At 37.8% G+C, this 27,259-nt stretch overlaps 1 protein-coding gene across 1 annotated transcript in view; it reads left to right on the top strand.

The window, feature by feature from the left end:
• Positions 1 to 7,063: 7,063 nt before the first annotated feature.
• LOC150079934 (uncharacterized) overlaps positions 7,064 to 27,259 on the top strand; it is a 36,448-nt gene continuing 16,252 nt past the window's right edge. Inside the window, exons 1-2 of the mRNA XM_090383566.1 lie at positions 7,064 to 7,193; positions 19,341 to 19,511. Of these exons, the coding sequence (XP_090239692.1) occupies positions 7,191 to 7,193; positions 19,341 to 19,511 (174 nt within the window). The 5' untranslated portion in view covers positions 7,064 to 7,190. The remainder of the gene's footprint in view (positions 7,194 to 19,340; positions 19,512 to 27,259) is intronic.

Raw genomic sequence — 27,259 nt, 5'->3', positions numbered from 1 at the left:
AATTAAAAGGATATGAAGAGTACTCTAATTTTTTTTTTTTTTTTTCCTCTGATGCTGTTACTTTAGTAGTAATGTTTTTAGAATAAGAACATCAGATTAAGTATATTAACACAGTTTATTACGCATAAATTTATTATTCAAGTATATAAAAAAATAAGTAAAATGTGAGTAAAATAAGTAAAAATTAATAACATAAGTAAAAATAATTTCATAATAAAGTTTTTGTAGAATATTCCAAATTTTTATTAAGTTCTCATTCGACACCCTAAGCCAGGGGTCGGCAACCTTTTTTGAGTAAGAGCCATTTTTGATCTAATTAAATTAAAAAATAAAAGATGGAATCCGAAGAGCCGCACCTCAGCTCAAGTTGGGGGGGGGGGGTGAAGGCGAGAGGGGCGAAGAGTTTTTTTAAGAAATGGAATAGAGTGGGAAGGTGTTTATTAAAAAATATATTTTTTGAAATATTATTTATTAATACTGAAAAAACGTAACAAACATCCAATTTGGTACAAATTAATGTGACTTTTGCTGATGAACTTCTTGAGCAAGTGTCTCTCAACATCATGCATGTAGTAATTAAACATGCTCGCATTGTTCACACGACGGTTTCTTGATTTATTTTTAATATTGTTCATGTTCAAAAATATTTGCTCGCAGAAATACGTCGAATCAACATTCGACGTATTTCTGACAATTCGGTCTGCATTTTAAACTCATCTTTCGCCGTCCATTTATGTAGAATTGCAAGGGCAGCCTTTTGCCTCTCCAAATCCTCAATTTCAGTTTTAAGGCATTTTAGTCTTGCCTCCACATGTCCTTGATTTTTAAGTCCTTTAACTCCATTTCAAATTGTGCTTCATGTGAGCTATAAAGTTAAGAGAATCGCAGTTGTGTTAAAAGAGTTGCATGCGGCTCGCGAGCCGCAGGTTGCCGACCTTTTCTTCCTCTTTGTGTTATCTATGTAGAAGTCGGTTGCCTATGCCGACTTCTTTTCTTCCTCTTTGTGTGTCGGTTGCTGGATGACGTTTCCGAAGCAGCCACGAATCGACATATTTTGCTGGATCGAAGCGGGTCAGCGGTGGGCCTACAATTTTAAGAAACAGTTGTGAAGAAACTGTATTTGTCATCAACGAAGCGCTGGTTGGGCCGGCGATCAGATTCATTTGTGAAAATCCTCCTTCACATTCACTCAATGAAATTGGTATCGTACTCAGAGCGTTCATTAAATGAACGCTCTGAGTACGATAAGCTGCATTACAGTTGGATAAGATTACAGTTGTAAGCTCTCCAGCTTACAACTGTAAGAAACAGTAAGCAACTATAAGCTGGAGAGCTTACAGTTGATTCACAAAGGTATCCAACCTACAGCCCGCGAGGAAAGTGAACTAAAACAGCATTTTAAATTTTGTTAATTATAAAAAAAAATTCTCATTAAATGTTTTGTTCAGTAAATGTAATTGTGTATTGTACTTAATAAAAGTTTCGAATATTTTTCATTTTACTTTTACATACAAGATATGGAAAATGTAACACACTAAAGAAATCTAACTTTGAATTTTTTTTTTTTTTTTTTTTTTTTTTGAATATGGCTCCTGTACGGGAAAAGGTTGGACACCACTGCAGTAATAGAAGATGGGCCAGAGCACATTGGGAATACACCCTGATCTGCTCACTCTTGACTAGCGCGACTCCTCCGTATGTGGGACCACCTTGGTTTTACCAGGTACTAAGTTGTAAAATGCTTTAGTTCTCTTAATTCGCGCAGCAGGACTAATTGCCTGAAGGCCAGAAATGCGAACAGTGCGTACCGAGTTAATTCTCTCCTAATTTTAAATTAGGAGAGAATTAACTATTTTAAATGTAACTTCAAAGGGGAATTCAAAATAATTCGCTATAAAAGGACTTCGTTAAACAGAAGCCCGACTGAGTAATTTAGAATTATAAAAATGGTTATACAGGTTATACAGAAAATATCTTAACAATAGACAGTAAAAAATGCAAATTTAGTTAAATAATTTTAAGCTTATTTGAACAGTAGGGAAAAGTTGAAAAACATTTACGAAATATTACAAATTTCGAAGTGCATCCAAATGTCACACGTCACTGTTAATAAAGGTCCCAGTACGCTGTACCGACCCAAAAAAGCACTGGCAATAGGCATTCTCACAAAGTAGTAAGATGTGTTACTATTAATACCCAGTCGATCTATTATCTTTGATTGTTTATTTTGCAATGCACAATTTGTCATTATTTATCAAAACTACAGTGTTTTCGTCATTAATAATATATAAATAGTATTAAACAACATTAGCAACCAAAATATTGTCTATTTTTTGCGCTATTGCACCAGTTCTGATTGCTCTTGACATTTATAGATATCACAGTTGATTAATTACCCACATGTAGACATGTATAGTGTCTTCTGTACAGCGGCTCCAGTAATATAAGTTCATCTCTGCCATGTTACTCTGTGATTATATAAAACTCTGTAGAGCGGCTAGAAACGTAGTGTTATGTTTGCTTATATTATGTGTTGTATTGTTTAGTTGTTTCTGGCCTCTTTGCCACCCGGCAGGCGATCTCCTGGAAAGAGTGCCCGGTGCCCGTCTACACCACGAGGTGGCCCACAACTAGATATATCCTTAGTCAAGTGGAGATAGACCATTACAATCTTTTTGTCTGCCCTGAAGAGGACGAAGTCCCGCACCCACTGGAGATAGTGCTATTCCAGTGGACGCCAGCAAATCCCGTACCCACAGATACCCAAAAGATAAACAAATAAAATCATAATTAAAATAATAATAATAAAATAAATAAGTTAGTTAAATAAGTAAAATAACTAGAACTAGGGGACATAAATTCAAGTTACGGGGGGAAATGTTTAGATTGGACTGCAGGAAGTTTTATTTTAGCCAGCGAGTTATAAATTACTGGAATAAGTTGCCTTCATGGGTGGTGGAGGCCGACAGTTTGGGGAAATTCAAAGGTCATCTGGATAGTACTTTCGGGTAAGGGAAGCGCATAGGATGATAGGATTAATTTCCTTTTTATTTATTTTTTATTTCATTTTATTATTTTTATTTATTTATTAATTATTATTATTTATTTATTTAATTAATTTTTGTTTTTATCATTGTTTTGTTCGGATTTTTTTTTTTTTTTTGGCTGGTGCAGCATAAGCCATAGGCTTTCTTGCACCATACGGCCGTTACTAATACTAATACTAATACTAATAAAATAAACTAAGATAAAAATTTATAGATAAGAGCAGTAAAAAAAATAAATAAAACAGTATTAAAAAAAGAAAAGAAAAAAGAAATAAAATAAAATAATAAATATATATAGATACAACGTAAAAAAACTAATAAAATAAATAAAAAGAAGGTGAAGTAAAATTATGTAAAATAAATAAAATTATAAATAAAAGTAAGAAGAAAAAAAAATAAATAAGTAATGATTTTAAATATAAATAAAATAACATAAAAAAATAAATAAGATAAATAAAATATAAAAAGATAAATAAAGTAAATAAAACATGAAAAGATTAAAAAAAACCACAGTTGCCCAGACTTTCTTTTATTTTCTCTAGCGGTACTGCTAAAGAAAATAGATGGAAAAAAAATTACAAAAAAATAAATAAATAAAATATATTAAAAAAATAAAATAATAATGAAAAAATATATATAAATAAATTTAAAAGAAAAAAATATATATAATAAAAGTAAACTGTCTAAGATTGGACAAATCCCGCACCCACTGGGAACAGTGTACTTTTATCCCCTCAGGCCTGGTTGCCCAGGCCTGAGGGGATAAAAGACACCGCTCACTGTTGAGGCTGATATTATTGAAGATGCTGGAGGCACCATAGGAGGTGAAGCGGGATGGCCAACAGAAGTTTTCTTCTAGCAAATAAATCAGAAGCAAATTGTTGTAGGATTGCAAGGTGTGAGGCAGATTCTACTAGATGTTTTTCGTTGCCAGGTGAGAAGGTGTTTGTAGGGATTTCAGTAGGTCAGCATAAAGAGGGCAGTAATAGAGCAAGCAGGTGGTTCCAGTTGGAGACAAAGGCAAGAATCGGTATTGCTTATTCTGAACTGAAAGTTTGGAGTTAAAAGAGCCATGTCCAGTTATGATAAATGCTGTGTAGAGGTTTAGAGAGAACCATAGGGAATTTTTCTTTCTGGTATAAATTTATATGTAATTCTGCCTTTATGGGTTGTATTGCCAACGATCTTGCCAAATTTTTGTTAAAGAAGACCAAATCTGGGTTTTTTTCGGTGTTGGTGTCTGCAAGGACATCATTCTGTATTCCAGAGAATTCCATGGAAGTCTGATGTTTTTGAAAGTAGCAGAAGGCACGATGTAAAATGTGGAAGTCCAGAGGTAATACTCCGGCTATGACCTGCAGGGCATCAGTTGAGACAGTCCTGCAGGCACGGAGCATTGTAAGAATCGCGGATCTTTGCAAGGAGAGTAGTTTTCTGCCGGAAACTCTGGTTTTTCGTCCGGCAAAACAGAAAACCGATCACAGAACATAAGCAATTTACAGAAATATACACGGAGCAATATGGCCTTAGTTGCTAATGCTCCTAAAACCCAATAACAACAATCCGTCAATGACGTCAGCAATTTTTATGAGCCTTTTTCACAGCGTGGCTGAGTTAGTCGGTCTCAGGCGAGAGCAGCATGTTTTTTCCCTCTCAGTAACCTGGTTTTACGTCCAGAAACAGAAAATCGACCATAGAACACATGCAATTTACAGACAGTATACACGAAAAAATATGGCTTTATTATTATTATTATTATTATTATTATTATTAATGGCCATATGGTACAAGGAAGCCTGAGGCTTATGCTGCACCAGCCAAAAAAAAAAAAAAAAAAAAAATTTCCCAAGTTACCCCCTGAGAGAGAGAGAGAGAGAGAGAGAGAGAGAGAGAGAGAGAGAGAGAGGAATCACCAAGAAAGAGAAGAATGATGATATCCAGCTCAGGACCCTGGGTTTGCCAAGCCCATACTCACCAGATGTGAGCCCCGGGTTTAGTCGCTGATTCTCCTAAAACCCTACTACAATTCATCCTCCCATGGCAACAAAACTCACCGATCTCAACCCCATTGAGCATGATTGGGACAAATCTGGAAAAGGATGTACAAATGCTACGACCATCCATCTGACAATATTCTGGTTCGACCACATTCCTGGCAGGATGTGGTACAATTTCAACACTTGAGTCCACTGTAACCGTACCTTCTTGCTTTTTTGTTGACAAGAGTGGAACCAACTACGGTCGTATGCTGCGATACTCCATGATGACAAAGTACGTCGAGTTGTCCTTATGAAATGCGTGTTTCTGTTACCCTCCATTGGCTGCTCGCATCGATGAATGTTCAACAACGTGATCGCCGTCGTCCAGATATTATTTGATTATTAGGCCAATTCCATATACCCTAAATGCAGTCGTATGCAGAAACCCCAGCAGGTTTGCATTTTCCGAGATACTCATACCGGAGACAAAAGAAAAAAAAAACCAAACTATTATTTTTAGGCCACCCGAATAATTAAATTCATCTGCCGTGCATTGTGTATTATGTCCGTAAATTGAGTGTGTTCCATGGTCGATTTGTCTATTTTGCTGGACGAAAAACCCGAGTTACGGGGGGGGGGGGAAACACCTTGCTATCTGCGCCTGAGACTCACTAACTGAGCCACGGAATGAAAAAAAAGCCCATTAAAGTTTCTTGCGTCATCTTGCGGATTCGAACCCGGGCCCTTTCCACACGGTGGGGTGACGACGATACCACTGTGCTTCTCCCCGCAGGTCACTCATACTGGAGCAAAAAAAAAATATTATTATTAGGCCACCCGAATAATTAAATTCATCTTCCGTGCTGTGTGTCTTATGTCTGTTAATTGTGTGTGTTCTATGGTAGATTTGTCTGTTTTGGTGGACGAAAAATCCCAGTTTCTGACGGGTGCGGAATCTTGCTTTCTACGCCTGAGATCGACTTAATCAGCCACGGAGTGAAAAAAGCCCATTAAAGTTTCTCATTGACGGGATTGGAACCCAGGCCTTTTCCACCCACTTCAGGCGCTCATACTGGAGCGTCTGAAGACGACTATTGTGTTTGATATTGCGGGATCATAGAAATTTGCGACTTGTCGCAATATATTCAGTAACTCATCTATCCGCTGGCTAAACATAATAATGCGTGAACACCAGCTTATCTGCAGTCACGCAAATTGAGCGTGAGTTAAATAGAAAGTATTTTATATATATTTTGTCCCATTTTAAAATGAGTGATTTCAATGAGAATCGAATTTGCATAAAATTTTGTTTCAAATTACAGAAAAGTGCAACAGAAATCCCTTCTTCCATCAGCATTGAGCTTTACCAATCTGTTCAAAGCCTTAGACACTTCTAGTCTCCTAGCAATTTGCGAATTGGTAGGATACTAGTCTCTAGCAGTTCGCAAGTGTCTAGAGACTCTTGCAAATCGCAGCGTCTGGAGACTAGGCACTTTTGAGAAGATCTGACAGGTGTTTAAGGCTTTGAATGGATTAAGTGAGCTCAGTACCGATGGAATTCTTCCTATTGATCATTCTACAAACACGAGAAGATCTGACTGCTGTGTTTAAGGCTTTGACTGGATTGAATGAGCTCAGTGCCGATGGAATCCTTCCTCTTGATCATTCTACACACACACACACATGATTTACAGTAAGGACATAAATTCAAATTAATGAAGGATGTTTGCAGGATAGATGTACGTATAGAAATTTGCCTTCAGCCAGCGGATAATTGACTATTGGTACAAGCAAGCTTTCATCTGGTATTATAGAGGTGGGCAGCTTGAATAAATTCGATTAAACTATTAGAAAGGATGGACGGGTGATATTAGAAGTTTTTTTTTTATTATTTTTTTAATACTAATAGCACAGAGTAGTAAGATTCTACTTGCTTTACTTTAGTAAGCAAGATACTCTGTGATTAATACTTTACTACGTCAGTTATGATCATGTGATGTCAAATTAACAGGGAGAGAGAGAGAGAAAAATAAACAAACTATTTTTTTGGAATTTACAGACAGCCGAACTAAATTTCTGAGTATATGATTTTTTGCACGCCAAATCAGACAAATTACGCCAGAGATATATTGCTCTACTTCAGTTAACCGCATACAAGTAGGTCATGGTAAGATACTTTGTTTCACAGAGTAACGTTACTAATCTGTGCTTTGTTCATCAGTAATGCACGATACTAAACGCGCTTCATTCGCTTTTACTTAAAAAAAATAATAAAAATTCGATCGTGTGGTGTTTTTTTTTCATATATATAAAAATAGATTTTCATTAATTTTGTTCAGAGTAATATGACGTTCTATCGCAAAATGACAATCACTCTGCGTACAGTGTCTGTGGGGATTATGTCCTAATGATGAATTTATGGGTCCCGATCTACGTTCACTGCACCCATGTAATCCAGCTAACAGGCGCCTCAGTAGCCAGGTGGGAAGGAGCAGCAGTGCGTAGCACACACTTCTTGATTAGACCGGGGTTCGAGCCCGTCACCACCAAATACGGAGGATGTGGAAAGGTCAGGGAATGACCACCGCATATTCCAGGAGCAATATGGCCTTAGTTGCTAATGCTCCTAAAAACCAAATAACAAACAAACAACAATCCAGCTAACGGGAAAATATGTATAATAAGGTTTATTTCCAAATAGGCATTATTATTGCTTGGTCTTGGGATGGGGGAGGTTAATTTCTGTGTCCCAAGAAACTTGTAGGGGATACCCTGGAAGCCGCCATTAACTTACAAATACACTTTGAAACTTTGTCCCAAGAAACTGCTCCGCCTATGGAGCCCTAATGAAATAGAATGAACTGGCCATTCCTAGTCTTTATCCAAAAAAATTGTATTACTCCTCAAGTCTTGACCTTCATGGAATTGTACCCTGTATTATGTTTTCTCGGTGATACACCTAGACGAATCTAATACAGGTTTTACAAAAAGGGTTTTTAAAAAGAAAGGAATTATATTAAAATGTTAAGTATGACATGTTTATTTGAAGTTTATGAGGTTATTTGGAAACGAATTTTGAAACTGCAATATTTTACTCTTCTATAAATTGCTGCTATCTTTTTGATAACCTGATATATGGCCCAGTTGTGTTGATAAATAATTCTGGGGTTTTTTTTTTTTGTTTCATAATTTTTTTAACTTCTTTTTTTTTTTTTTTTACTCTTGTAAAAAAAAAAAAAAAAAAAATATTGACAAAAATAGTATTTATATTAAAATCTTATGTTATGTTATGTTATGACAATATTATGTTCATTTGAAGTTTATGAGGTTATTTTATTTGTGACAACAAATTTTTGAAACTGCAATATTTTGTTGCTTTAGAAATTGCTATCTTTTTTGATAAACTGATATGTGGCCCACCTGAGTATTGACAACTCTGTTTTTTTGTTTTTTTTTTTTAATTTATAATTTAACTTTTTTTTTTTTTTTAAATACATATAGTATATGATTTCTAGGTTGGCAATAAGAAGTTTCTTGATATAAGAGCCACAGTTAAACAACTAGAAGGATAAATTGACCTTGTTTTGATTCTGTGATTTGGAAACATTTAAACATTTGTGAAATGAAGTTTCCAACCCTCAACTCTTTTTCATTGATATTTGCTAAGCATGTAAGTTATTTAGAATTAGTATTTCCCATGTAGTACAAGGAAATCACAGGATTTTGCTGCAACAGCAAAAAAAAAAAAATAATAATAAAATAAATTACCAAAAAATAAAATAATTACATACAATTAAACAGGGGTTCCTGGTATCAAGTATTCATTATCTGAGTCCCCCCAGTTACGAGGATTTGAAAATTGAAGAATTAAAGCTTTTTCCCTTGAGAAAATTGACCAAGCACTTGAATATTTTTTGTGAGAACGATCTTCTTCATGAGCATGCAACAAATGTTAAGCGCAAAGTTAAAGACATAACTAAATGCTATGACACAATTTTTCTGAAAAAATACAACAAAAAAAAAAAAAAAAAAAAATGCAAACAACTCTGGATTCATTCTTTATTTGTACAACTGAAAAATAGTGTAACTTCAATAAACTTACATTGTGTAACATTAGCATTAGCATTAGCATTAGTAGAGGCATTTGATGCAAGAAAGCAAGCTTATGCAGCATCAGCCAAAAAAAAAAAAAAAAAAGTAACATAAATAAATAAAAATAACCACTTCCACTTCACCCCTCTGTTCGTTCGAAATACCTGTCCAGCTGAGCCTTAAACTTATTTAGGCTATCAACTTCCACGACAAGGGATGGAAGTCTGTTCCACCCACCAACCACCCGCTGGCTAAAGGCAAATTTCCGCACATCTATCCTACATCTGTCTTTCCTCAATTTGAATTTATGCCCTCTCAGGTGATTTTTCTGAGCTAGAGGAAGAATCCCATCAGCATTGAGCATGCTCAAACCATTCAAGGCTTTGTACACCTCTATCAGATCACCCCGCTGGTGCCTAGTTTCCAGACACTGTAATTTGCAAAACTTAAGCCTTTCTTCGTAAGAGAACCCCTTTGTCCCATTCACCAATCTAGTTGCCCTTCTCTGTACTCGTTCCAGCAGCTCTACATCCTTCCTGAAATGAGGCCTCCAGGCCTGTATACAGTACTCTAGGTGTGGCCTGACCATTGCCTTATACAAGGGAATAATCACCTCCTTATCCCTGCTAGAAAAATTCCTATATATCATTGACAATACACCATGAGCTACTCTTGCAGCTCGTCTGCACTGCTCAGAGAACTTCATATCTGCCTGCACCACCACCCCCAGGTCCCTTTCATTCTCTACCACTGTCAGTGTAGTACCACAGAGTTGATACGTTGCTCTGGGGTTGCTGTTTCCCATATGTAGTACTTTACATTTGTCAATGTTAAACTTCATTTGCCACCTCGAAGCCCATCTGCTCAACCTTTCCAAATCCTGTTGCAGCAGCATAGTGTCAGTAGTGTCCTTGACAACCCTGCCAACCTTCGTATCGTCTGCAAACTTGGACATTAAGCCTGATATACCATCATCAATATCATTTATAAATACAGAAAACAATAAAGGCCCCAATACTGAACCCTGAGGGACTCCACTAATAACATTAGTCCACGATGAGCAGTGTCCATTGATTATGTCCACTAATAACATATTATAATAAAAAATGTCTAATAAAATGATTTTCTCATTTTTCCGTTCCTTCATCCATTTTTTACTATGTTTTTTGTTTTATTTTTTTTTTTTTCGTTAGTGCATCGGCTTCTGTGGCCATAATGCACCTCCCCAAGTTTTTGGATTTTACTCAGATTCAAGCCCAAGGCAGGATTTGAATCCGCGACATTTGGGTTGCCAGGCAGGCACTTTACCTACCTGGCTATCTGCCCGGTCGGCTTTTTACTATGTACAAGTACAGTACATAATAAACATTACTATATAACCCCAGGAGCTCACGTCTGGTGAGTATGGGCTTGGTCTACCCAGGGTCCTGAGCTGGATATCATCGTTCTTGGTGATTCCCTTCTACTTTTGACCTCTCTCTCTCTGAGGGTAATTCAGAAATTTTTTTTTGGCTGGTGCAGCATGAGCCTCAGGCTTCCTTGCACCACATAGCTAATAATAATAATATCGGTGTAGATACATCATATCTATTCATCCTTCACAATGAGTTGCCCATGCATTGCACTACTTTGAATAAATAACACTTCACTTGCAATACCAGGGTATTGCAAGTGAAACCTGCCCACCCACCCAATGAAAAGCCAACTAGTTTTGAAACGGTGCCATCTGGGTGGTAGCATCCACCAAGAAAAACTAACAATAGTGTTTTCTATTAGTGAAGCATTGCTTATTCGAGGTAGTGCAATACATGGGCAACTCATTGTGAAGGATAAACACAATATGAGATACAGATGAAATGATGCTTTTCATACTACTATCATAGTTTTTCTTTAAGAGTTGTCTGTGGTATATCTACACCGATATTATATAGATATAGAAACTTCAGCTCTTAAAAGATTATGCCTAGTTGCATTTAGTTTTATTTAAATAATAAACATTATGAAAATTGGTCCCCTTTTTAGGTGGATTCGTTTTAAGTTGAATTTTCTGGAACCAATTATCCTCGGATAACGAGGATCCCCTGTATATACATAATAAAAAATAATAAACATGATAATAATAAATGTTTGAAGAAATACATGAGCAGAAACAAGTTTATTAGAAATTGCTGACATCGTATTTTCTGATTTCAAAAATATTTTGATGCAGCCAGAGGAATTTACATCCATGAGCTACCAGTAGGGTGGGGTGCAGCTGCAATAGGCACAATGCACCTAGAACCCCAATTAAGATGGACATACAAATACAAACAGAGGGGTCCTTTTTAGTTCCAGAAAGGAGAAAATCCTAACATTAATTCTTGCACCTGAGCTCTAGGACTGACTCTAGCTACCATTCATGGACATTGTGAAAAGTATCACAATTTATGGTCTTGAGTTTGCAGAGCAATTCGTGTAACTGCGTGTAGAAAATAATTTTCGAGGTGGAGGCTGACTAACTCAGCCCTACTTGGAAAAGCTTCAGTTAAAGTTTCTCCTGTTACCAACAGGATCTGAATATAGTTCTTCTCCCAAATGTGTGGTAAAAAAAAAAAAAAAAGTAGTAAGAGCCCTCCAAGAATTACCATCATCTGCCAATGTATCTGGTTGTTTTTCCTATTTTGTTAGATAAAAACCTGAATTATGGGATGTGAAGACCTTGCTTAAAAACTTGACACCAACTAACTCAGTCATGGAGTGAAAAAAAATCCCATAATTGCATCATCGGCAGGAGTCAAACCTGAGCCCTTTTCTCCCAGTGCTGGGAGGACAGTGAATTATTGACACTTACCCATGAATATCCAAAATGGGTGGAACTGTGAATATATTACTATGCCACAAAGCAAGATTTAAACAAAGCCGAGATTTACCACAAGTGTTCTGTACTATAAAAAAGTTGTAAATCATACAAATGTAAAATAAGTAATTTTATATTAATAAAATTGCACTATTTAAAAAAAAAAAAAGCATTAAAATCATAGTAATATACCATAGTATAATAGTGTCATGAGCAGGGCCATTCCTAGGGTATGTGGTGCCCGGGTGGCAATTGAAATTTGCTGCACCCCTTTAAAATTTTCTTCATATGCATTTCAGATTTTCAGGTGCCCCTTGAACATTGTCACCCAGGTGCAGTGCATCCCTTTCACCCTTGGGAAGGCCACCCCCCTGGTCACGACAGTAGTTTAACATGTTTTGTTTTTTTTATGAGAACCCCAAACACAAGAGGTATTTGAACCTATAGTACTTAGTACCATGCTTGGGGGTGGAGGTTGAGAAGACGAAAAAAGATATTTGTTGACATTGGACTTGAACTTCTGTAGACTGTAATTTTCAGAAAATATGTATGAAGGAAGGTTTTTCCAGAAAATGGCGGTTGAATGAATAAATGAGGAAGATGAAAAGTTGGTTCTGTGAGTTTGAAGTTGGACAGTAAATGGATGTTGACTGGTGGCGGCACATGTTCAGACAGTTTTGAAAGAGAGAGCGGGAATTATAGAAGCCAATTTAGAAGAATAGTGCCCGTGGAAGTATCTGTAGAAAAGGCATGCAGCAGAAACAGTACGTCTATGAGATATCGAGTGGAGAGACTCAGTTAGAGATGACTCATTAATTAACCTAACTGCCCTCTTCTGAATGGAATCAAGAAGCCTGAGAGAGGTTTTGGGGGCACCACCCCAGATGTGGGAACAATATTCCATGGCAGAGCGGATTTGCAATTTGTACAGAGTGAACAGCTGTTTGGAAGAAAATTAACACTGAAAGAGAAAACCAAGTTTTTTAAATGCAGAGGAAGCAATATTTGTAATGTGCTTGTGCCAAGAGAGATTAGAAGTCAAGGTAATCCCCAAAAGAAATATATCATCTTGCCTAGAAATCGGAGTATCACCAAAGATAAGCATAGGAGCAGAAGAATCCTTTTTGCGAGAAATAAGACAAGACTGAGTTTATTTCAGTATATCAAGGATTAAAATCAACTAAGTTGTCTTTTCCCTACTGGAGAATTACCTGGAGATCGGCATTTAAGGAATTGGTAGCGGATATTCAAGAAGTTGAAGCTGTTTGAGCAGGGCAAGGTTTCTCTAACTGGAAAGTGGAATGCAATGTGCTATCATCAGCATAACTATGGATAGAATTTCCAGTCAATGGAAGAAGGTCATTAATATACCAGAGGAAAAGAGCGGAGGAAAGAACTGAACCTTGAGGGACACAAGCATTAGTGGAGAAGTTAGAAGACAGAGAGCCATCTACCATCACCCTCAGTGAGTGATCAGAGAGAAAACTGGATAACCAATTACAAAAAACAGTTGGCAAACCATAATGAAAGCTTGGTTAAAAGGCCTTTATGCCAAACACGATCAAAAGCCTTTGAGATGTCAAGAGCCACTGCTTGTGTTTCACCGAACTTTTCCATTGAATTTGTCCATAAATGGGTAACATAAGCCAGAATATCACCAGTGGATCGATACTGACGGAATCCATACTGGCGATTGTTTTTCAGATGGAAGGTTTCTAGGTAGTTTAAGAGTTGGCGGCTGATTGATTTCTCCATTACTTTAGAAACAGTAGAAGTAACTGCAATGGGACGATAATTGGATGGGAGGAATTTGTCACCCTTTTTGGGAACTGGCTGGATATGAGCAAATTTCCAAGCAGAAGAAAAGCACCTTTGGAATAAGAAAGTGAAAAAGGCAGTAAAAAACAGGAGTAAATTCAGGAGCACAGGTTTTGAGAACTATTGAGAAATACTATCAGGACCTGCAGCTTTCTTAGCATCAAGTTTGTCAAAATCCTTCTGACATCCTTTTGATGGAAGACCACAGGAGACACTGAATGGATCATGTTGGGAATAGTGGGAAGTGGTTTACCAAGATCATTAATACATGAGTTGGAAGAAAAATGGGATGCTAACAGATCAGCTTTATCCTTGGCTGAAGCGACAACAGAACCATCTGGTTTTGACAAAGGTGGGAGCAGAGATGGGCAAAAGTTGTGGCCAATAGCTTTGGCAAGAGACCAGAATGCTCAGCTATCATTAGGGCAAGAAGCGAGTTTTTTTATTATTATTAAATCCGTTTTCTACTCTTGGCCTGTTCAAAATTTAGTTTGGACTGATTAATAACAAGAATAATTTCACTGACACGATCTGAGCAAATGTTGACATCAGAACTTTTGAAACAGTAATCCGACCAAGGAAAAGAAGAAAAGAAGTCTCGCAGGTCATCCCATTTTACATTCTTGTAATGCAAAATGGGATGACCTTGGGAATAGCCATGAGATAAAGGTGTCATTGGAGAAGAGACAATCACCAAGTTGTGATCTGAAGTGCCTAAAGGACCTCTCACTTCGACCGTGTACTTAGAAGGGTTGTTTTTGAGAAAAAGATCAAGCGTATTGGCTGTATGATTAGGATTGTCCGGTATCCTTGTAGGTAAATGAACAATCTGTGCAAGATCATTAGTAATTGCAAAGGCCTCAGCATCTCGACCAGCTGGGTTGGTGTGACTAGAAAACGGAAGCCAGCTGGAGTTTTGAACATTAAAATCACCAAGGAAAATTACCTCACTGTTAGGAAAGTTGGACTGGAGAAAGTCGAGTTGCAAAGAGAGGAAGTCAAAGAGCTCCAAGCGATTAGTGGAGTTGGGAGAACGGTAGAGACAACAGATGAATTTGACACAATGAGGTAGAGAGATTTTAAGCCAGAGAAGACCAAAGAGAGGAGATTCCAAATTACCAAGTCTCTGACAGGGAATATCAGAATGGACATATGCCAAGACTAAAACAGTTACAGTAGCCGCAGGCAGAGGCAAAAGTGATTCTTGCACTGCTTCTATTGTAATGAGCAGCAGCCTAGAGAGCAAGTTGCTGGGGATCATCGTGGAACATTGTGTCACACAAATCCCTCCCATCCAATTATCGTCCCTTTGCACTTACTTCTACTCTTTCTAAAGTAATGGAGAGTCAATTAACGGCCAATGCTTAAACTATCTGGAAACTTTCCATCTGATCAACGATTGCCAGTATGGATTCTGTTAGTGTTGATCCAATGGTGATATTCTGGCTTATGTTACCCCTCTATGGACAAATTCAGTGGAAAAGTTTGGTGAAACTCAAGCAGTTGCTCTTGACATTTCAAAGGCTTTTGATTGAGTTTGGCATAAAGGCCTTCTAAATAAGCTTCCATCTTATGGTTTTCCAACTGAATTTTGCAATTGGGTATCCAGTTTCCTCTCTGACCACTCACTGCAGGTGGGTGTAGATGGCTCTCTGTCTTCTGACTTCTCCACTAATGCCGGTGTTCCCAAAGGTTCAGTTCTTTCTCCCACCCTTTTCCTCTGGTATATTAATTAACTTCTTCCGTTGTCTGGAAATTCTATCCATAGATTTGCTGATGATAACACATTGCATTTCACCTTCTCTTTGAGAAACCTTGCCCTGCACAAACAGCTTCAGCTTCTCGAATATCCATAATATCCACTACCAATTCCTTAAATGCTGATCTACAGGTAATTCTCCAGTGGGGCAGAGATAACCTAGTTAATTTCAATTAACTAGTGGATCAACATGGAACAAGTAAATACATGGAATGTGTTAGGGTAACTAGGAATAAGAACAGGTGCATGTATACTTGCATGTACACCAATGCTAGAAGTATAGTAAATAAATTTGATGTGCTGATCAAGGCATCAAAGGCAGATATTCTTGGGATATCAGAGACATGGTGTCACACAGATATAAGCAGTGCAGAATTGGAATTTGAGGATTACAATGTGTACAGAAAGCGTAGGAAGGGAAGAGGGGTTATGTTATGCTGTTAGTTAAGAAACCCAAAATCAAAGGAAATGCATCCAGTTGATATGGGTAGACAGTGCAATGTTGAGTCTGTTTGGTGTGATGTAAACACTGGGAAAGGGAAAATGAGAGTAGGAGTGTGTTACAGGCCTAATGACTCTGATGAGTACAACAAACAGTTGTGCAGAGAAATAAGAGTGGCCAGTAAATCAGAATGTCTTGCAATGGGGGATTTTAATTTTTCTGATATTGACTTGTGGATTGGTCACTCGCATGCTAACAAGACTTTTGTGATTTATTGGAGGATTGTTTTCTACAGCAACATGTTCGAGGGGCAACCAGAGGGATTAATACTCTTGATCTGATTATCAGCAGTGATTATTTATGCATTAAGAATTTGCAGATAAAGGAACCATTAGGGGAAAGTGATCACAGTGTACTGATGTGGGATTTACTTAAAGAAGTAACTACCATCCAGGTTAAAGGGAAGGATTTTTGTTTTCATAAAGATTGTCTCAGTAAATAATTCTCAGACAGTTTTTAACTTCTATACAGTGGGATCAACTGATGATGTTACCAACGATGAATTCTAAATGAGAAGCCTTCAGGGACTTAACCTTGCAGGCTCCTAGGCTTTTCACACCAACTAAGAAATACTGTTCAAGGTTCAAGCCTAAATGGATGTTAGATGAATTAATGAGGCTCGTGGCAGAGAAGAAAAATGCATGGGATGCATAAAAATTATCAGGTGACACAGAAGCCTATGGCAAATATAAGCTAGTCCGTAATCAAGCCACAAAGGAGGTTAGGCAGGCAAAGGCAGATTATGAGAAATCTTTGGTAAAGGATGCAAAGAAAAAACAGCAAAGAGTTATGTAAACTCTAGAAGGAAGGGGATGATTCAGATTGGTCCACTTAACATAGATGGTTCGACTATTGATGATCCTGCTCAAGTAGCTGATAAACTGAATGAATGTCTTGCATGTACATTCACACATGAGGAGTTATTCAAGGAAGGGAATGCCAGAAGTTTATCAAAGTCTAACAGGGAGCTAAGTGATTCTGTAATAATGGAGAAAAGTTGAGGAAAATTGTTGAAGTTGAACATAAGAAAGGCACCTGGGGGTAGATGGGATCTATCCAGTTACATTAAAGGAAGTAAGCAAACCCTTAGCCATAATTATTAGAGCATCCTTGAACTTGGGGGAAATCCCCATGGACTAGAGATGTGCAAATGTAACTCCAATTCACAAAGGGGGATCAAAGGGTGACATGAGTAATTACAGACCTGTTAGTTTGACTTCTGTTCAGGGAAAATTATGGGATCACTGGTTAAAGAAGCATTGCAGGATCATTTAGACAAGACAGCAGTAATAATTCAGACACAGCATGGGTTTGTCAAGGGGAAGTCTTGTCTGGCGAATTTGATTGGATACAATGTGGTCACAAAGGAACTAGATGCAAAAAACGTTTTTCATCCAGTTCCTTCAGGTGGATGATTGTTGGGAAAAAAAACTCTCTGTTGCTGTGGAAGTGAATGGTTTGAATAAATTCAAGGAAGAATGAACTAGAAAAATTCTTGCAGTGTATGGATGTGTAATGTTTGTAAGTCTTTTTTTTTTGGCTGACACTTTAAAAGCTTGCTTTCTTGCATAATTGTCCACTACTCATACTAATACTTGTGCACTTGCAGCCTATTCATATAGGTGACTTCTCATTGAACTTCTCGAAGTTCGATGGGATGCTGTCACAAAATTTAAAAAAAAAAAAAAAAAGGCATCTCACATGACCTGTCCATCTTCTCCAATAATTTGTCTAGTTCTTCCTTGAAATTGTTCAAACCAGCCATTTCCACAACAACAGATGAAAGTTTGTTGCAACAATCAACCATCTGCTGGCTGAAGGCAAACTTCCACACATCTTTCCTGCAACCATTCTTCCTCAGTTTGAATTTATGCCCTCTCATGTATGTGTAATCTGAGCAAGAGGAAGTATTCCATCAGCAGTGGGCTTACTTGATCCATTCAAAGCCTTAAACATCTCAATCAGATCATCTTGCAGGTGCCTAGGCTGCAGACACTGCAATTTGCAGAACTGAAGCCTTTCTTGGTAAGACCACCCTTTTGTTCTCCAGGGATAAGGATGTAATTATCCCATGTACAAACAATGGTTCAGCTGCATCTTGAGTACTGCATACAGATCTGGAAGCCTAATTTTAGGATGGATGTAGATCTGCTGAACAGGTGTAAATGAGATTAGGGAAGTGAACAAAAGGGTGGTTTTACCAAGAAAAGCTTCAGTTCTAAAAAATTGCAGCATCTGGAGACTAAGCACCTACAAGGTGATCAGACTGAGATGTTTATGATTTTGAATGGATTAACAAGCTCAATGGCATTCTGCCTCTTGCTCAGACTACACATGTTGGAGGCCATAAATTCAAATTAAGGAAAGACATTTGTCTTCAGTCAGCAGGTGGTTTTCATTTTCCACTACCCTGACTGTAGTACCACACAGTTGGGACATTAATGTGCTACCCATATACAGTACCAATAGAAGCATTGCAAGAATCACTTTCACCTCTGCTTGCAGCTGTAGTTAATCTGTTAGTCTGTGCATCCTCCCACCCTCAAGCTAGCAGTTTTCTGACTCACCTAGATTGGGGGTGATAGCAGAATAATAAATTAAGATTTATGACCTTAATCCATATGTACTCACATGTCAATGGAAATGGTCTTTCATATATACCCATGCAGGACTGTCCATCCAGTATAAATGACCTTGGCTCATACTTTGATGGGGGTTCTCCATGTAGTTGAAGGTGATGCCTAATGCCTAGAGGCCAAATTTTAGAAAAAAACACAAAAAATAAAAAAATAATAATAAAAAAAAAGAAATAAAATATTGCTATCTTATCAGAATATGACAATTTCTCTATCTATGCTATCAGAATATAATAATTTCAAATATTTTATTAACTGCAAAGATAAATAACATTTTAGCAGTACCTTTTTTTATGTGGGATCAGGATGAATCTCTTTGCAATTTGGTAAGCAAAGTGTTTCCTAATTTAAAAAATATATATTTAGTTTGCATCTATCCTTAAGGTTTGGGACATGTCCTTTGTGTAGGGTGCCAGTTGACTAGGTAGTCCAACCTCTGGCATATGTTCTTAGTGTTGTTGAATCCTCCCCTTCCCACTTCCAGAATCTATTGACCATTTGCTTGATAAATAATAAATAGGAAAAAAACATCTCAATTTAGTAATTTTTTGGAATATGTGGATACATTATTACTTCCATTATTGTCTGTTAGAACTGTCTTCAAAAAGAAATGCCTTATTATTTTAATAATATATATATATAGATATATATTTAATTTTTTTTTTTTGTAGGCTCTTAATACAGTGATGCTATCAAATATTGAAATCAAGGCAAAGCTGTCCGACTATAATGGTCTTATTAAGAAAGCTAGAGAATATACTAATGAAGATGGTATCATTTTAATTCAAGAGGATACTTATTTTAAAATTCCTAATGGAAGACTGAAGATGAGGCAGATTGAGGTATGCATCTGGTTGTATATTGTTCCTTCTGAACTATTCCTTCACTGCTAAATCTATGTTTTAATTATTAGTTGCAAGCGCTAATATGTCATAGGTGCAATAGTGATAGCTCATGGCCAGGTTTCAGTAAGCCAGCAATGAGTATTTTTTTTTTTTTTGAAAACCCCAAACACGAGAAGTACTAGAACCTATTGTACTTAGTACTGTGCATGGGTTGAAGGTTGAGAAGATAAAAGAAGATATTTATTGACATTAGACTTGAACTTCTTTAGATTGTAATTTTCAGGAAATACATATAAAGGAAGATTATTCCAGAAAACAGAAGTTGAATGAATAAATGGGGAAGAAGAAAAGTTGGTACTATGAGTTGCATAGTAAAAGGATGTTGACTGGTTGTGGCACATGTTTGGAATGCTTTGGAAGGGAAAGTGAGAATTATAGAAGCCAATTCAGATGAACTGTGCCCATGGAGGTATCTATGAGACAGAGAGTGGAGAGACTCTGTTAGAGATAAGTCATTAAGTAACCTAACTTCCCTCTTATGAATGGAATCTAGAATCTTGAGAGAGGTTTTGGGTGCACTGCCCCAGATGTGGGAACAATATTCTATGATAGGGTGGATTTGTGATTTGCCAAAGTGAATGGTGCATAATAGTGGTGCACTGTTGCTAATGCGCCAGTAAAATTTCAAACCAAGCACAAAGTGAACAGCTGTTTGGAAGAAAAGTAACAGGAAGAGCAAAAGAGAAACCCAGTTTTTTTGATTCAGAGGAAGGAATATTTGTAATGTGATTATGCCAAGGATGATTAGAAGTCAAGGTAATCCCCAATAGAGATATATGATCTTGTCTAGAAATTGAAGTTTCATTGAATATAAGCATAGGAGCAGAAGAATCCTTTTTGCAAGATATAAGACAAGTCTGGGTTTTAGAAGGATTGAAATTAGCTAGGTTATCTTTGCTCCACTGGAGAATTACCTGTAGATCAGCATTTAAGGAATTGGTAGTGGATATTATGGATATTCGAGAAGCTGAAGCTGTTTGTGCAGGGCAAGGTTTCTCAAAGAGGAAGGTGGAATGCAATGTGCTATCATCAGCAAAACTATGGATAGAATTTCCAGACAACGGAAGAAGTTCATTAATATACCAGAGGAAAAGGGTGGGAGAAAGAACTGAACCTTTGGGAACACCGGCATTAGTGGAGAAGTCAGAAGACAGAGAGCCATCTACACCCACCTGCAGTGAGTGGTCAGAGAGGAAACTGGATACCCAATTGCAAAATTCAGTTGGAAAACCATAAGATGGAAGCTTATTTAGAAGGCCTTTATGCCAAACTTGATCAAAAGCCTTTGAAATGTCAAGAGCAACTGCTTGAGTTTTACCAAACTTTTCCACTGAATTTGTCCATAGATGGGTAACATAAGCCAGAATATCACCAGTGGATCAACACTGACGGAATCCATACTGGCAATCGTTGATCAGATGGAAAGTTTCCAGATAGTTTAAGTGTTGGCAGTTAATTGACTCTCCATTACTTTAGAAAGAGTAGAAGTAAGTGCAAAGGGACGATAATTGGATGGGAGGGATTTGTCACCCTTTTTAGGAACTGGCTGGATATCAGCAAATTTCCAAGCAGAAGGAAAAACACTTTTGGAATAAGAAAGTGAAAAAAAAACAAAAAAAAAAAAACAGAACAAGAGTAAGTTTAGAAGCACAGGTTTTAAAAACAAGTGGAGCAATACCATTTGGACCTGGAGCTTTCTTAGCATCTAGATTGTTAAAAATTCTTCTGACATCCTTCTGATAGAAGACCACAGGAGGCATTGAATGGAATGTAATGGGAATGGTGGGAGGTGGTTTACCATGATCATCGATACATGAGTTGGAAATAAAAAAGAAAAGAGAATGCAGCTTTATCTTTGGCTTAAGTGGCACTAGAACCATCTGGTTTTGACAGAGGTGGGAACAGAGATGGACAAAAGTTGTGGCCAATAGCTTTGGCAAGAGACCAGACTCAGCTACCATTTGGACAAAGAGCAAGTTTTCTACACTTAGCCTGTTCGAAATCTAGATTTTACTGATTAATAACTGATTTACAATTGTTGCAAACTCTGGTGTAGGCAGAAAATGAAACTGAAGAATTGGAAACAAGCCAATTACGATATGCAACATTCTTCTCTTGAACAGCCTTTGCACATTTATTGGAAAACCAAGGTTTAGATAAAGGACGAGATTTTAAGGTGGAGTGTGGAATAAAAGATTCCATCCCTACAAGTACAATTTCATTGACATAATCTGAGCAAATGTTGACATCAGAAGATTTGAAACAGTAATCCGACCAAGGAAAAGAAATCTCACAGATCATCCCATTTTGCATTGTCGTTATGTCAAACAACATGAGGTTGAGAATGACTCAACCTCGTTGTTTGACACAAGAGAAAGACTCCATTAGAGAAGAGACTACCATCAAGTTCTGATCTGAAGTGCCTAGAGAACCACTCACCTCGATTGTGTACGTAGAAGGGTTGTTTGCGAGATAAAGATCAAGCGTGTTAGCTGCGTGATTAGTATTGTCCGGTATTCTGGTAGATAAATAAACAATCTGTGAGGTTATTAGTGATTGCAAAAGCATCAGCATCTTGACTAGCTGGGTCCATACGGGGATCTATATATGTATATGCAGGATTCCATGTATATACATCATAATCAACATAGTGGTGTAGCTTGATTGGTGTTGCAGAACATTTGCAGAATGTCTTGTTTTGCCACTGTCTTGTGATGACTGTCCCAAGTGCAAAGATATGAATATAAGCATAACTTTCATATTCATACAAAGTTATGAATATAGTTTTAAATTTAAAAATGTACCTATCAACACTTTGTTGAAATAAAAGCTATTTTACCACATACACACAGGTGCATATATACTTGCATGTACACCAATGCTAGGAGTATAGTTAATAAATTTGATGAGCTTGAAGTGCTAGTCAAGAGATCAAAGGCAGATATTGTTGGGATACCAGAGACATGGTGTCACACAGATATAAGCAGTGCAGAATTGGAATTTGGATATTACAATGTGTATAGAAAAGACAGGACAGGACAGGAAAGGAGGAGGGGGTTTATGCTGTTAGTTAAGAAACATAAAATCTAAGGAAGTGCATCTGATTGATGTTGATGGACAATGCAATGTTGAGTCTGTTTGGTGTGACATAAGCACTGGGAAAGGAAAAATGAAAGTAGGTGTGTGTGTTATAGGCCTAATGAATCTGATGAGTATTAATGAGCAATTGAGCAGAGAAATAAATGGGCCAGTAAATCAGAAAGTCTTATAATTGGGGATTTTAACTTTCCAGACATTGACTTGAACTTGTGGGTTGGTCACTCATACATTAGCAATAACGGCCTCCGTAGCCGAGTGGGCAGGAGCGGGAGTGCAGTAGCACACGCTCTTTGAGTAGACCGGGGTTCAAGCCCCTGACTGCTGAATACGGTCGATCTGCCAACCCGCACTGGACCAGCGTGGCAGATTATGGTCCATTTCCCTCAGCACGAATTGTTGAGGAGGCTTTCATCCTGCAGTGGGTTGATAATGGCTGCAATTTACTTTTTTTTTTACATTAGCAATACTTTTTTGGATTTATTGGATGACTGTTTTCTACAGCAGCATGTTCGAAAGGTAACCAGAGGGAGTAATACTCTTGATCTGATTATCAGCAGTGATTATTCATGCATTAAGAATTTGCAGATTAAGGAACCACTGGGTGACAGTGATCACAATGTACTGATATGGAATGGAAATTATTTAAAGATGTAACTAAACTACCATAAAGGCTAAAGGGAAGGACTTTTTCTTTCGTAAAGGTGACTACAGGGGTCTCAGACAGTTTTTAAATTCTGTACAGTGGGATCAACTGATGATGTTACCAACGTTGAATTCTAATTGAGAAGCCTTCAGCGACTTAATCTTGGAGGCTACTAGGCTTTTCATTCCAACTAAGAAACTGGTCAAGGTTCAAGCCTAAATGGATGTCAGATGAATTAATGAGTCTCGTGGCAGAGAAGAAAAATGTATGGGATGCATATAAATTATCAGGTGATACAGATGCCTATGGCAGATATAAGCTTGTCTGTAATCAAGTCACAAAGGAGGCTCGGCAGGCGAAGGCAGATTATGAGAAATCTTTGGCAAAGGATGCAAAGGACTTCTACCCATATGCAGTACTTTGCATTTGTGAAGGTTAAACTTCAGTTGCCACTTCTTAGCCCATCTTCCCAAAAGAAAAACAGTAAAGAGTTCTTTACTTATGTAAACTCTAGAAGGAAAGGCATGAATCAGATTGGACCACTTAACACAGATGGGTTGACTATTGATGATCATGCCCAAGTAGCTGATAAACTGAATTAGTATTTTGCATCTACATTCACACATGAGGAGTTATTCATTGAGGGGAATGCCAGACGTTTATCAAATTCTAACAGGGAGCTAAGTGATTTTGTAATAACTGAGAGCAAAGTGGAGGAGAAATTGTTGAAGTTAAACATAATGAAGGCACCTGTGGTGGACATGGTCTATCCAGTTATATTAAAGGAGGCAGCAAAGGAAGTAAGCAAACCCTTAGCCATAATTATGAGAGCATCCTTGGACTCAGGGGAGGTCCCCATGGACTGGAGATATGCAAATGTATCACCAATTCACAAAGGGGATTCAAAAGGTGACGCAGGTAACTATAGACCCGTTAGTTTAACTTGTGTTCTGGGGAAAATAATGGAGTTACTGGTTAAGAAAGCATTGCAGGATCATCTAGACAAGACTGCAGTAATAGATACAGCATTTGTTTGTTAAAGGGAGGTCTTGTCTGACCAATATGATTGCATACTATGTGGTCACAAAGGAACTGAATGTCAAAAATAATTTTAATATCTTATACTTGGATTTCAGGAAAGCTTTTGATACTGTTGCACATGGAAGACTGCTGTACAAATTGGAGAAGTATGGCATTAAGGGTAAGTTGCTACAATGGATAAAGGAATGGTTGAGTGGGAGACTACAGAGAGTAAGGGTAAGTTGCTACAATGGATAAAGGAATGGTTGAGTGGGAGACTACAGAGAGTAAGGGTAAGTTGCTACAATGGATAAAGGAATGGTTGAGTGGGAGACTACAGAGAGTGGTAATCAATGGACACTGCTCTTCGTGGACAAATGTTATTAGTGGAGTTCCCCAGGGTCCGGTGCTGGGCCCATTGTTGTTTTGTGTATTCACCAATGATATTGATGAATTGCCAATATTTTGTATATTCATCAATGATATTGATGAATATACAAAAGATTGGCAGAGTTGTTAATGACAGTATGCTACTCCAACTGGATCTAGATAAGTTGGGCAAATGGGCTGAGAAGCAGCAACCGAAGTTTAACATTGACAAATGCAAAGTATTGCATATGAGTAGCAATAACCCAAGAGAAACGTACCAACGTTTGTGGTACTATACTCAGGAAAGTGGAAAGTGAAGGACCCAGGGGTAATTGTGCAGTCAAATACAAAGTTTGGTGATCAGTGCAGATGGGCTGCCAGGGTAGGTCATGGAGTCTTGTCAATGATATATAGGAATTTTGGTAGTAGGGACAGGGAGGTGATTATCCTGTTGTATAAGGCAGTGGTCAGGCCACACCTAAAGTACTGTGTACAGGTCTGGAGGACTCATTTTAGGAAGGATGTAGAGTTGCTAGAATGAGTACAAAGAAGGGCAACAAGATTGGTGAGGGGAACAAAGATGTGCTCTTACCAAGAAAGGCTTAAGTTCTGCAAACTGCACTGCCTGTAAAGTAGGCACCTGCGAGATGCCTACCCTCCAGGCAGCCTGTACTAAATTTTGGATTGAAGTAAAACTAATTTGTTACGATTTTACAACATGGAAATGGTGTCATATCACATCACTTCCAATTTGTCGATTTGATTGACAAACCAGAAATGAAGATTTTGGGACACATCATTTCCGTGTCGCAAATCATGTGTTGACACGATTTTGTCAATTTGAAGCACCATTCATGCGAAAAGGAATGAATGGTGCTTCAAATCGACATGTTTGCCATTTGACCAGTGTTATTTTTTTGTAACACATGTATGTTTGTTGTTGTTGTTATTTGGTTTTTAGGAGCATTAGCTACTAAGGCCATATTGCTCCAGGGATATGCGGTGGTCATTCCCTGACCTTTCGGCATCCTCCGTATTTGGTGGTCACGGGCTCCAACCCCGGTCTAATCAAGAAGTGTGTACTACGCACTGCTGCTCCTGCCCACCTGGCTACGGAGGCGCCTGTATTGTTGAGGATACAGGCACAAGTTAGTGCCTGTATCCTCGCTAGCGGAGACAGGTACTAACTTGTTGATCATTGCAATGGTATCATATTTGTTCTCACCCAAAGGATCTTTGGGAGAGTTATTTAGCCACAGCAAAATGTGCACTTGTGTTCTACCGCAATGTTGAAATTCTATGCGCTTGAAAAAGTTGACCGTGTAAAATTGACCAAACAGGCTATAACATTTCGACTGCAATATGTTCACAATTACATCCACAATCGTCTTGAAGTATATCACACGTTACAGCATCTTCGTTCACTAGCATCACCTTCTGCATGAAGTCAATGTCACTTGCATTGTCTTCACTAATATTGCACTCCTTTTTCTGTAGCTTGTACAATAGCTGAAGCAAGCACAGCTAACTAATTTCATTGGCACTCAGAGTCAAGAACATTGTAGGTTTACTAAGCTGTCTAATCATGGCGAGGTTCCTAGAAACCCTCGTGCATTGCACGAGGGTTTCTAGGAACACAACTATCGTGCTATACGAGGGCTGACTGTATTTCATATGGGTGGCAGTAACCCCAGAGTAATGTACAAATTATGTGGTACTGTGCTCAAGGTAGTGGAAAATGAAAAAGACCTGGGGCAATTGTGCAGTTTGATATGAAGTTTTCTGAGCAGTACAGACAGGCTGCTAGAACAACATATGCAATTTTGTCAATGATGTACAGGAATTTTGCTAACAAGGACAAGGTGATTATTCCACTGTATAATGTAATGGTCAAGCCACATCTTGGTTATGGCATACAGTTCTGGAGGCCTCATTTTAGGAAGGATGTAGAGCTGCTGGAATGGATAACAGAGAAGGGCAACAAGATTTGTGAGGGGGAACAAAGGAATGCTTTACCAAAAAAGTTTCAGTTCTGCAAATTTCAGCATCTGGAGACTAGGAACCTGCAAGATGATATGATTGTGACATTTAATTCTTTGAATGCCTTGAGCATACTCAGTGCTAATGGGATTCTTTCCTCTTGCTCAGACTATGCATGGGGGGGGGGAGATTAATTCAAAATGAGGAGGGATGGTTGTAGAATAGATGTTTTTTTTTTTTTTTTTGGCTGATGTGTATAAGCATGCTTTCTTGTATTATTTTCCACTATTAATACTAATACTAAAAGATGACATGACTTATTACAGGCATGTTAGCTTAACTTATTTTCCAGGTAAAATAATGGAGTCTCTGGTTAAAGAAGTAATGCAGAACCATCTAGACAGGAATGCAGTTATACTGGTCACAGCATGGACTTGTTAAGGGGTGTTCTTGTCTGACCAGTCTGATTGGATACTATGATGCAGTAACAAAGGAACAGGATGCAAAACATAATTTTGATATCATATACTTGATATCAAATAACATGATATGATAACATGTAGAAAGAATGGCA

Source organism: Mastigoproctus giganteus, chromosome 10 (assembly GCF_048544385.1).
Source record: "Mastigoproctus giganteus isolate SK-2022 chromosome 10, ASM4854438v1, whole genome shotgun sequence".
Taxonomy (NCBI): Eukaryota; Metazoa; Arthropoda; class Arachnida; order Uropygi; family Thelyphonidae; genus Mastigoproctus; species Mastigoproctus giganteus.
This window is presented reverse-complemented; position numbering and strand designations above follow the sequence as displayed.